This window comes from Nyctibius grandis, chromosome 2, assembly GCF_013368605.1.
Source record: "Nyctibius grandis isolate bNycGra1 chromosome 2, bNycGra1.pri, whole genome shotgun sequence".
NCBI classification, from domain to species: Eukaryota; Metazoa; Chordata; class Aves; order Nyctibiiformes; family Nyctibiidae; genus Nyctibius; species Nyctibius grandis.
In genome coordinates this window covers 74361804-74373394 of record NC_090659.1, presented here as the reverse complement: position 1 = coordinate 74373394, position 11591 = coordinate 74361804, and the positions used below count along the sequence as shown (strand labels likewise).

Here is an 11591-nt window from a genome sequence, read left to right as displayed (position 1 = left end):
TATTTTTAGCAGATACTATTTATCAATATTTTCTTACCACGTTAACTAAAATAGAGAAACTTCCACAATAAAGACAACTGATAAAATAACCTTTATAACCACAGTAACGAATTTTGAAATATTTGCTTCCCAAACTGTAACAGTGGAAAAAATCTTATACTGTTTTTATGCTTTCATTCTCTCCATTTGTATCCAAACAAAGTTCTGACACTTCTCTCTAAAAGTTCATATTGTTTACAGAATGCCCAGTACACAATACTGCCAACTTTGTTGTGCCATATTTATCCTGGGCAACTTGATAGATCTATTTACAATATGACTAATAGTCTCTGGGGTCTAGCCACATATTCTACATCCTGCACTTAAATCTTTCCTACCATCCGTCTTCCTTTTAAGATATCTCATGTGAATAGTTTGTTACTGTGTGTCCATAATTAAATTATATTTTTCTCTTTTCAGTCCTCCTGTGAAAAACCACTTACAGTTTAGCATTTTCTTTTCACAAACCAGATTTTTTCTGAAACACTTTCTGCAGTATTTTCTCATCCATTACTAGCATTTATCTCTCATTGTGATTATCTTAATGACTTCAATAATGACTACAACCTTGGAGTATTTTATTCGTCATTTATATTTCAAGCTTGACCCAAGAACCAGCTATTTACTATTACGGTAGCAGCAATAACTGTCAGGATTTTTTTGTCGTTGCTACATTTCTCTTTCCTGAGCCTTCTATTACTTTATGATGTTTGTATTATAGTTATTATGTACTATAGCAATTTCTAAAACCATCATCTGAAATAGGAGTCCCATCCAAAGGCAACCACTAGGATGCAATTCCCAAGTCAAAGAGCTAGCAATTTGAAAAGACAAAAATAAAATCCAAGTTAGGAAAACAGATGGAAAAAGTGTGTGGGACACATCTGACCTAATTGATACCCTCTGAAAATTAATAGTTGTCCTTTAAAAATTAATTGTCATGACTCAGCTAACCACCTCTGATATAATTTATTTTGTATAATTTCAAGAGTTCGATTTAGTTCTCATGTGCATTTAATTATCTACAGTGCAGGTGTATATAACTGAGATACACTTAGGATTCAACTCGTCTGCCCATTCATAGACATGCAGTGCCATTTTTGGTATCTTAAAGTACCTTGCCTGGGTACCAGCCGGCCATATGGCCTACAAGCCTTGAGTTTTTTTCTGTCAGCACCATGTAGACAGCTCAGCTGCCAACGTAATTCAAATTTCTTATGTGGACCAAGTGAACCAAGCCACCAGCCTCTCAGTGTAGATCCAGAGTTCAATCCAGTTGTAACCACATGGGTGGCTACTCCTATTTCAAATGCCTTAATGTATCCCACCTAGGCTCCAGCTGCCACTCCAGAAGTACATGAGTGTGCCCTAGTCCTTATTTTGTATCTACCAGCCTCATGCACACGTCTCAGATATTCCAGTTCACCTCTTAGAGCACTACTGGCTTGTGCTAGAGCGATCCAGAAAAGGAGTCACATTCCCTAATTTTTTCCACCAGACTATACTACTTCTTAATTTCATGATACCTGTTCTGTATTACGTTTTCGACTGGTCTCCAAAGTTTTCATTGTGTTTTCCCAGCCCATCTTTACTATTTGAATTCTCATTTAAAGGAAAAAGAACCATTATCTTCCCTTTTTTTTTTTCTTCCTCAAGTCACATTTCTATGCACCTTGTTTGCTAAACTTCCCACTTGCAAGAGAGTTGCAATTGATTCAGGAATGATAAAGTAATACAAACCAACCATTACAACCTATGTTTAGACATGCTTTGAGACCAAAGCTTGAGGAGCCTGTCTGAACAGTCATGATATCAATAAAAGTCATTAATAGCTAAGAGAACTTGTTCTACTGGCTTAGTTGGAAACTATCTGAGGGGGATCAATCTTGCTACCTAATGTAAAGAGAGAAGGATGGTGAAGGAGTTCTGATGGCACTGATATTTCTATGGGGCAAATATGAGAGCACTTTGTGCCACTGATACCACTAAAACAATGGCACTCAAAGCAATCATTCACTTAGAGTCAACTCGTCATCTTCTACAATGGGCTGTTTCTGTCCATTCTTTCCTCTGCTATGAATTTTCAGTCTTAGCTTTCAAGTGCTTTATGCAGGAGACTGTTGTTTCCTTCAGGGGAATTTCTGCTGACTTTGTTCCTCTCTCACATAACTGAAGAATGTATTTAAGAAGTATACACAGAAATTGATTCAGAAACTTCAGCTGATAAATGAAACCTTTTTGTATGACAATACGTCAATTGATCTAGTAATTAATCTTGGAGAAGTATTACTGATGGATCTCATTTATATTTCTCCACCTATAAGATAATATCATAAAAGTTTCTGAAACTCTCAGACAATTTTGTTGAATATCATCTTCTGTTACAAGTTAACCCGTTAAGGTACCATTACTAAACATAATCATAATGAATGTAATGTAATCTAACACAATACATACAATGTTTTTTAGTCTATACTTTTTCCATTCCTCTATCTGGGAAAAGCTGAGGACGATAAAAAAGATTCTTGTAATTTTGATTGGCCATGTCCATACTCCTAATACAGTTTAAACAGATTATATATTATACTTTTTAAACAGATTATACAAATAGCTGGGTGATCTTAGGGCAATTGTAACTTGCCAACACAAACCATTAATTCTTCACTTTCTGACTTGTTCCCAAATACCAAAAGAATATACTTATTCAGCAACCAGCTCAGAAGTCCTGCCCATTGCCTGGAAATTTCTGTACCATAAATCACAAAGAATACCCACGAATTTGAACTGCACAAACACATGGAATAAGACTCAGCCACAGTTATTGTCCTACTTCATGTATATACCTATGGAAACTTTTCTAAATACCTGCTGATGTCCATAATCCTCTAAGAATGCTCGCTTTCAATCACACATGAGTAAAAACGTAGTAAAACCCGCTCTGACTAATCCAAATAGTATAAACAATTACACTAAACACTCGAACAAAACCCTGGTTTGTTTTGCAATTGAACAAGCCACTGACAAAAATACAAAGAGAAAGAGGTTGCCCCTTTACTAAGAGCTACTTGTCTTTGGGAGACTTTCATGTTTGAGACCTACAAAAGTTTTCATGGGTAGTGGAAGCTAGAGATTATTCTATTGGGTAAGGGGAGCATTTCACAGCTTCTTGCTGCCCTAACTTTCACCCTAATGAGTTTTGCTACCACGTTAAGAAAGTGTGAAATGTTCACCTTTTGTAGTTAATGGCTATTTTACCCGAGTAAAGACTAGTACACAAAGCCTTTTCTTCTCCGTCAGATAAAATCTGACCTCGATCTTGCTAAAAAAAGAAGTTTATGGCACCTTAGTTTTCAAGCAGATCTGAAACAGTGTACTTTCAATGACACCGCACTGAAGTTATAAAATAACCTGGCACAACCAATAAATTCAGTAAAGCAATATAATAATGCATTTCTCTGCAGTTCCAATAGTACACTTCCGCTCAAAATGATACAGATCACCTACGGGTATTAACTTAAAATTTTATCAGGTTGCTCCTAGAGTTCCATTCAGTCTTCTGCAATGGCATGCAAGACGCTACCATGCATACAGGTATATATTTCTACGGCAACAACTTAAATTCTAAGCTATTATTAGTTGAAGTGTTTGCAGAAAAGAAAAACAATTTTTTTTTTAGCTAACTAAACAAAATATCTGTTCCTTTCCTGTCTGTCCTTTCTGAAACAAGAGAAATCTCTTTACTCTGATGACTAAGAAGAGACAAGACGTAACTGAATGTGATATGTTATGCCTGAAGTTACGAGATTCTTCTGAAGTTAGCAGAAAAAAATGCACGTTTTGACACAAAGTGGATATTATATAGGCTTCTAATGTTAGGAGTATTATCACGACAGTTAGACTTTATCAAAATAAGTAAAACATTTAATTTTTGTTGTTATTGTTTTTAATGCCGTACAGCAAAACACATTTAATGTATTTGCACATCACTCTCCTTCAATACATCCTCAATCATCCCTTTTCTTTCTCTTATTTTTGTCTTTGAGTGTTTTGTTTTGATAAAAATAACCTTGGAAGTGCTAACCATGCAAATAAGATAAACATCGTAATTCAAAGCCTGGTAATTATTATATGATCTCAGAGAGTTCGGTGACCTGTGTGTCTTAAGAGTGAGTGTCTGTAAGATGGAAGAAAGAATCGCGTGAATGTTAAAATCAGAAAATTACATAGAAACAGAAAGGGTAATTTTGTTTTTTCCCCCAACCCAACCCAGAAACAGGGTAGTAAATGCGTATCTTCAACACTTCAATTGAACTGATATTGATATTTAAGTGTGCCAATGAACTAGCACTTTAAGGAAAGTAAAAGAGCAAAGTTACAAGTTTATGTTACTTCTCGATGAAAAATCAAAATGACATATATTTAGGGTTGTATTCTCTGGAACGAATGCAAGTCTGATCTTAATCAGTGATTTGACATCTTTAATTTAATATATCTTTTATCTTAACTTCCATAACAGTGCTTGTAACATAACTATGATTTTTTTAGCATGGGATGTATCCTTAATGCTCTCAGTTCGTCAATTTTGTCACAATATCGTGGAGAAGGCAAGACTTAGGTAGTCACCTAGGGGTGCACTGGCTTATTCTTAAATGCTTTTTTTGGATTATGCCTAAACTAAAATTGATGTCCTCCCGAGGACAGAAATACTGGCTCACATGTGAATGCATTTTCTTTTCTTCTCAATCTGGTAGATTGCACAATGCACAATAGGAAACTAGTGCCTCTACTGCCATCACTTTGTCTTACACAGAATGTCCTGGCAGAGCAATCAGTCTAATAAAGCAGCAAGAGGGAATAAAGAACAACCCCCGAAATAGGAACTGCTTGTATAGTGGCCCCCGAAATAGGAACTGTTTGTATAGTGAACCAGGACATCCCGTTTTCAGAGCTACACAACAAAACTTCAAGGTATTTTCTAGGGGACTGCAGACCTTTCCACAGTGATAAAGGATTCTGGAGGAATGATCTATTCTCCACGTTTAATACTTCATGAACACACGGGATCAGGCTTCTGCCTCGTTTTCAAGACTATATCTATTGCAATGTGTGTGTATGTATGTCTGTTTTCTCCTCACATGTCCCAAAGGTGGGCATTTTCTGTAAAGCAAACCGAATAAGTATTTGAAGTTTAGCAAGTCCCTTATGGTGTTTTACTCTTTCAAAGGATCCTCTGCCTGGAGAAAGCCAGAAGCAACGTGACTGAAATTCTCCATATCTCCACTGGGACTTCAGCTGTGAGTTACAAGTGGTCTGCAGGGGCTTTCGCCTTTACAGGTTTTACTGAGTTGAGGGGCACGTTCCCTTACAGGAACGGGATCAAATACGAGCTGCCTGAAGTCCATCTGCAGCACTGCGCCGTGGGTTTTTTTCAGCATTTAATATCAAAGGGTGCAGCTACCCAGAGCAGGGGTGGGAAAGCCCTTTCGCTCTTTAGTTTTCCCACTTGCAGCAGCTGCTGCAGCACAGCCGCCCGCAGCAGCCCCGCCTCGCCGGCAGTCCGGCAAGCTGCCTACGGGCCCGAAGTGCTGACCGGTGAAATCCGGCTCCGGCTTAATGAGACCGAGCTAGGCAGAGTCAATTAAATCAAATTCCCACTAACGTCCCTAATATATCTGCAGTGTGTGCATCAGAGGCGGAGGCAGCGGCGGCAGCAGCAGAGAGATTCACAGTGTTAATAAAGGGATTCACTGCCGCATTATTAAAAAAAAAAAAAAAAAAAAAAAAACACGAAAAAGGAAAAAGAGGCGAGGGAGAGGGGAGGAGGCAGGAAACTTCTCTGTGTTATTTACATTGGGGAAGGGGTGAGGGAAGGGTGTTTGTGCCTCTGTGTGTGAATGAATGAGAGAGGAAGGGAGGGGAAGGAGGGGGGGAGGAGAGAGAAACACACACTGAGAGCACTGAAAGGAGGCTCTGTCCCCTAAACCCAGATAACCCCTTGCAAGAACTGATGCTGGAAAAATGGTAAGGACCCGGAGTTGAAAACATTTTCACTTTAATACTGAAAAAATATGCCATTATAAAATCCTCGAATAGAATTAGTAAGTTCCACTTGTTTCCTCACTTCTGGTTTCCTCAAGTTATAGTAAGATTTACAACAGCACAGAATTTTCTACCATTAAACTTTGCAGCCTAAGCACTAGAGTGACATTAATTGGTCATGCTTAACTGCCTTGGATTTTTTTTTTTCGAATGTTTACACTGTTACCATAATAGAAATCAAGGGTACTAATCTTTACATTCAAATGGAAAGGCAATACTGAATATGTATATTGAAAAAGAAGAGAGAGAAAAGAAAACCAAAGCCTCCCCTCCCCCCCCCAAAAAAAATGAAACACAACCCACCATCAACAAAGCAAATCTCTCCCAGCAAATTAATTCCCACCTCAAAAAAATAAAAAATCCAATGAGAATATTCATGCAACTATGTCTTAAATAAAACCTTTACAATTTTTTCCACGGTAAAAGTACGATCTCTACTGCCTATTGATCACACAAAAATGGCGAAATGGCACTTTTTATTATTATACTGTATTTCGTATATAGAAGGTTTGATATGAAGGGACTTATCAGGAAAGAGGGATGATGGTGTGAACTAGACGTTACTTCCAGTCGGGGGCTGGAGCGTCCCTGGGGTGCGTTGTATCCATGCGAGCCATGCAGCACTTTTTTTTTGTCCATTTGTCTGTTTGTGTCGGAGTCATTTATTTACATTACATTCATGCCTTCGTGCAACTTTCCACTCCTGCTTTGCTGTCAGGACGAGGCCGACACCAGCCTTTCCTCCGCCCCCCTCCTCTTCCCGGCCTCTCGGAGAGGGGTCGGTCCACAAGGGACGAGGGCAAAAAAGCAAAACAAACCCCAACACAACAGAACAAAAACCCAACAAAACCAGGAGCTGTGTTTCGCCCTGCCGGAGCCGAAGGAAGTGGGTCCTTGCTTGTCCATTGCAACCCCGGCAGCGCACGGGCGGAGGTTGCACCCACCGCGCCGGGCTGCGCGGAGTTGCGGGGATGCGCCCCGGCGCCGGGCTTCCCCCACTGTGTACCGGGCGTCGGTGCTTGCTGTGGGGGTAGTGAGGGGGGCGTGCGGGCGTACGTGTGTGTGTTTTGTTTCTCACAAACGAGAGCCGAGGTGCGGAGCCGTCCCCGGCCCACCGGCCAGGGCACGAAGGGCCGGTCCCGGGTGGCGGCCGCCCCCGCCCCTCCCGCCGCCTCAGTCCGACAGGGAGTGGGAGCCGCAGTCGTAAACCCTGTGGGCCCCGTCGGTGCTGTAAGGCCCGTTGTGCCAGTAGGACGAGTCGCAGACCGTCTGCAAGGAGTTGATTTCGGATGCCGAGGAATTGGCGTCCCTCCTCTTGGACCGCTTTCTGTTCCTCAGGATGAACACCAGCATGCCAACCACCGTGAAGGCAGAGGTCACAAAAACCAGCAGGAGCCCTGGCACCAGCACCGAAATAGAGACCCGGCTGGTCTCCAAGTAGGAATTGGAGTGAGTACCTGTCTCTGTCAACCCGGTGCTGTTTTTGTTAGTAGAAGTTAATGTGGGCGAGATTTTTAACTGAGGGCAAATCACGTCGTTGGAGAGAGACTCGAAATCCTCCTTGAAGAAATCTTCAGGGGACTCACACCTCAGGTCGCTCATAATCACCTTGGGGCGCAGCATCTCCGCCCACTGTTTGAAAGGCACTATAGGGCAAGTGCAGTCCCACGGGTTGCCGTGCAGGTCGATCTGGGTGATGGAGGTGAGCTGATCCAGCACCCCCGCCACCGGGAGGTACATAAAGTAATTGTTGTGTATGCTCAACTTGGAAAGCGAGACTCCGGCGAACACGTCTACTGGGAGAGACCTCAGGAGGTTGTTGTTGAGGATGAGGACTCTCAGTTTGGGCATCGCATTGAAGGTGCCGGGCATGATCAGCTGGATCCCATTAAACTCCACGTTCAGATACTCCAGGTTTTGCAGCCCAGCGAATTTCTCCCGGGACAGGGTGTCTAAGTAGTTGCTATCCATGTAGAGCCATCGGAGATCAAAGAGGTTCTTGAAGGTGTTGTTCTCGACAGTGGCGATGTTGTTGTTGCCCAGATCGAGTAAATTAAGCTTCCGGTAATCCAGAAAGTGCGATTTCCTGATGGTGTGTATCTTGTTGTCTCTCAGAAACAGCTCCTGCACATTGGACGGCTTGGGCTTCAGATCCACCAAGCTGCTCACATTCCTGTCATTGCAATTAACCTTTAAGCCCGAGACGGGGATCTGATCGCAGCTGCAGATATGCGGGCAGGAGACAGTAGCCGGTAGCTTGCTTTTCGCGCTGACTGTCGACACGGCAGCAGTGGGTCTGGTCTTGATTTGCCAGTTGACAGGAATCTTTGTACCTCCGTTTGGACCAGATCCTGGCGTGGCAGGGTCGTCTTTGCCCTGTATTTTAAAGGGGGTTGGAATGGGACCAGGATCGCAGGTTTCTTCTTCGGCAGGGGGAGCAGCTAGGCTAGAATCCACTCTGTTCTTTTTGCACAGCTCTTGCTCTGTCGTCTCATTTAAATCTTTGCCTTGCAACCTAGTGGGAGCCTCACAAATCACTCTGCCGATCAAAGCGTTTTTGGGTATGTTTTCCAGCCATTCCTTCAACGACAGCAGATCGCAAGTGCAGTCCCAGGGGTTATCCTCTAGCAGGATTTCAGCAATGCCTGGGATCTGCTCCAGGACCTCCTCGTAAGGCAAGGTTTTAAGACGGTTTCCCCGGAGGTCGAGGTGGGTGATTGGCACATACTGAAACACGTTGGGGGGCAAGGTGCTGATAAGATTGTCATTTAAAATCAGCACCTCTAGCTTGTTTAAGTCCCTAAATGCTCCCGGGTCAATATCCCGCAATAGATTAAAATCTGCCTGAAGGTATTCCAGATCGTCCAGCCCCAGGAAAGTCTGCTTCCTGAATGATTTGATCTTGTTGTTGTTTATGTGCAATCTTTTCACCAGCTGCAGCCCAAGGAAAGCCCCGGGAACAATCTCATGCAAACCGTTGTTTTCCATGTGCAAACTGACTGCATTGTAGAAGTTAGCAAACTCATTAGGGAAAAGTCGAGTCAGGGAATTTCCATGCAGGAATAAATGGTAAAACTGGGAAGTTGGGGCGGTGAAATGTTGCAGGCTGGTAAATCCCTTTTTCTCACAGTCTACGTGCAAATCCCCTTCTATCTCGTTGCAGGCACAGATCTTCTCTTTGCAAACGTCCCCTGTAACGTTTCCAGCAGCAAAACAAAGAGACGTCTCCAGCAACAGAATCCAAAGCAGCATTTTTAAACCGAGCAATTCATTCCCGATCTCATCACAAAGTAACAGCAACCATCCTCCTCACACGGAAAGCAATTCCAGTTCGTTCAATACATGAAATGTCCGAACCACCACCAAAGGAGGGGAAAAAAAATGTGGGAAGGGGGAGCAGTGAGGGTCGGCGGAGGAGGGGGGACGCTTTCTTTTCTCCTCTCTCCCTCTCTCCCCCCCACGTACAACTGCAACAGCCCAGATTCCAGTCAATAATTATATCCACGAACTATCCAGGCACGTACTGCAAGGCACGCAAAAAAAAAAAAAAAAAAAAAAAAAGTAGAAGGTAAAAAAAAAATCCCCCTCGTCGATCTCCCTCCCTGACGCCTCCCGGGAAGCTAAGTGGAGGTCTGCTGGCCGGGCTGGCTCACCGGCACGGGGGCACGGTGCTGCTAGCCACCGGCCGCCGCTGCATGTTAGAGAGGCGCCGGCGGAGAGCGCGGCGGTGGCCGCGGAGGCTGCCGCTGTGCACGGCTCCGCGCCGGGCTGACCTTGCCGCGCGGCCGCGTAGCCGCGCTGCTCGCCCGCCGCCCGCCGGGCGCTGTCCAGCGCCCCGGTGCTGAAAGCGCGCCCCAGCCTAGGCGCTGGCCGCCGAGCCGCCGGCGCTGCGCGGCGCCCGCCCCCGCTGCGGTGCACGGCTGCCCATGCCTGCCGGCGGCCGGAGCCTGCCGCGGGGCCGGGGCCGCCCGACCGCCCGCGCCGCGCCGCGCCGCGCCTCGCCTCGCCTCGCCTCGCCTCGCCCTGCCGGCCGCGCTGCCTCCCCTCCTCGCTTGCTCGCTCGCTCCCTGGCTCTTCTTTCCTTTTTCTTCTGCTGCTGCCGAGTCGCACGCTCGCACACACTCACATGCACGCAGAGGGAGAGTTGCTAAGAGGCTCTGCTCGTTTCAACCTGGTGCACTCTGAAAGATCTGACACCCTCTGCTGAGCTGCAGTGGCAAAAATCCATCTGCTGAGGGAATGCTGGAGAAAAAAAAAATCAATCCACGTACAGGGCAAGCGTTAAAAACGTTGGCATTAAAAGCTGTCGATCTATTTAGATGCTTTCTCCTAAATGGACTATTTAATTTATTTCTTTTCTTTTAAGATGGAAAGTTTAGCATTCCCCTCCTCCCGACCAGTTCCCGATTGTCCCCATTCACACACACTCACACCTGCACAAGCAGGCGAGGAAGGTGTGTTTGCCTTATTGTATTTCCCAATGGCCTGAACAGAATTAGTGTCAGGGTGTCAAGCGAATAGCAATTTGAGGTAATTATTCTGCACGCCATTTTTATCGTTGCTTTAAATGCGTTTCTTCCTCCCCTGCAGTCTGTAGTGTTTCATGCTGGATTTGGTCTCTTGCTGGCGTTCTCTATGCAATGTTGAACCGTGGATTATTGCATTATATATATATATAATAATTTAAATGATCGCAGAGAAGAAGGAGGGTAGGGAGGAGGGGATTGCTGCACTGTTAACAATTCACGCTACCTGTTCCCACAGAGTATAGTGTCTCCCTTAAGGAGGGGAGGAGAGGGCTGAAACTGACAATTGTGCATCTTGACATTCTAATCAATATATGAAAATCTAGAGATGCACGTATGCACATGCACAGATATTTCTCTACGGATGTTCTTAATTTCCTCTCATTGGAAATAAAACGCCTGCTTCCCTCGCCCCCCACCCCACCCCCCGCCGTCCTTTCCAACTCCCACCCTTCTGACAAAAGAGATTACACAGCGGAAAAATCGGTGCCTGGCCTTCGAGAAAGGAGCCAAGCATACAAAAGTTTCTGCATCATTTGGATTGGTTTCAGATGGCTACGAGCGAAGAACCAGTTGCACCTCTGGTGGTACAAATGGAAACCCGCGTTTCCCCCTGCCTTGTCAAATCGCGCTGAGGAGGAGGTGGAGGAGGTGGAGGACGAGAAGGCGGAGGTGGAGGAGGAGGAGGTGGAGGAGGAGGAGGCGGGGGCGGGAGAGGCAGCCCGGCCGCCGGGTGCCTCCTGCAGCCCGGGGCTGTACCTCTCCCGTCCGGCGCTGCTGGTAAACTTTGGGGCATACTGGGGGCGGGGGTGGGGAACGTAACCGCGGTGGGAGGGGGGGGGGGGGGGGGGGGGGGGGGGGGGGCGGGGCTGGAGGAGGGTTATTTATAGGGAAAGCCAGGGAGCCATATGGAGCCTGCATCCCCTG

At 45.0% G+C, this 11591-nt stretch overlaps 1 protein-coding gene across 1 annotated transcript; it reads right to left on the bottom strand.

Annotated features, from left to right (window-relative positions):
- Window positions 1-7311: 7311 nt before the first annotated feature.
- SLITRK1 (SLIT and NTRK like family member 1) lies at window positions 7312-9390 on the bottom strand. The gene has a single exon (XM_068395163.1). It carries the CDS (start codon window positions 9388-9390, stop codon window positions 7312-7314), a length of 2079 nt encoding a protein of 692 aa, XP_068251264.1.
- Between the last annotated feature and the right edge of the window lie 2201 nt (window positions 9391-11591).

Excerpts from the sequence above, each read along its gene's own strand:
- SLITRK1 (XM_068395163.1), bottom strand. The coding sequence starts at position 9,390 with ATGCTGCTTTGGATTCTGTTGCTGGAGACGTCTCTTTGTTTTGCTGCT.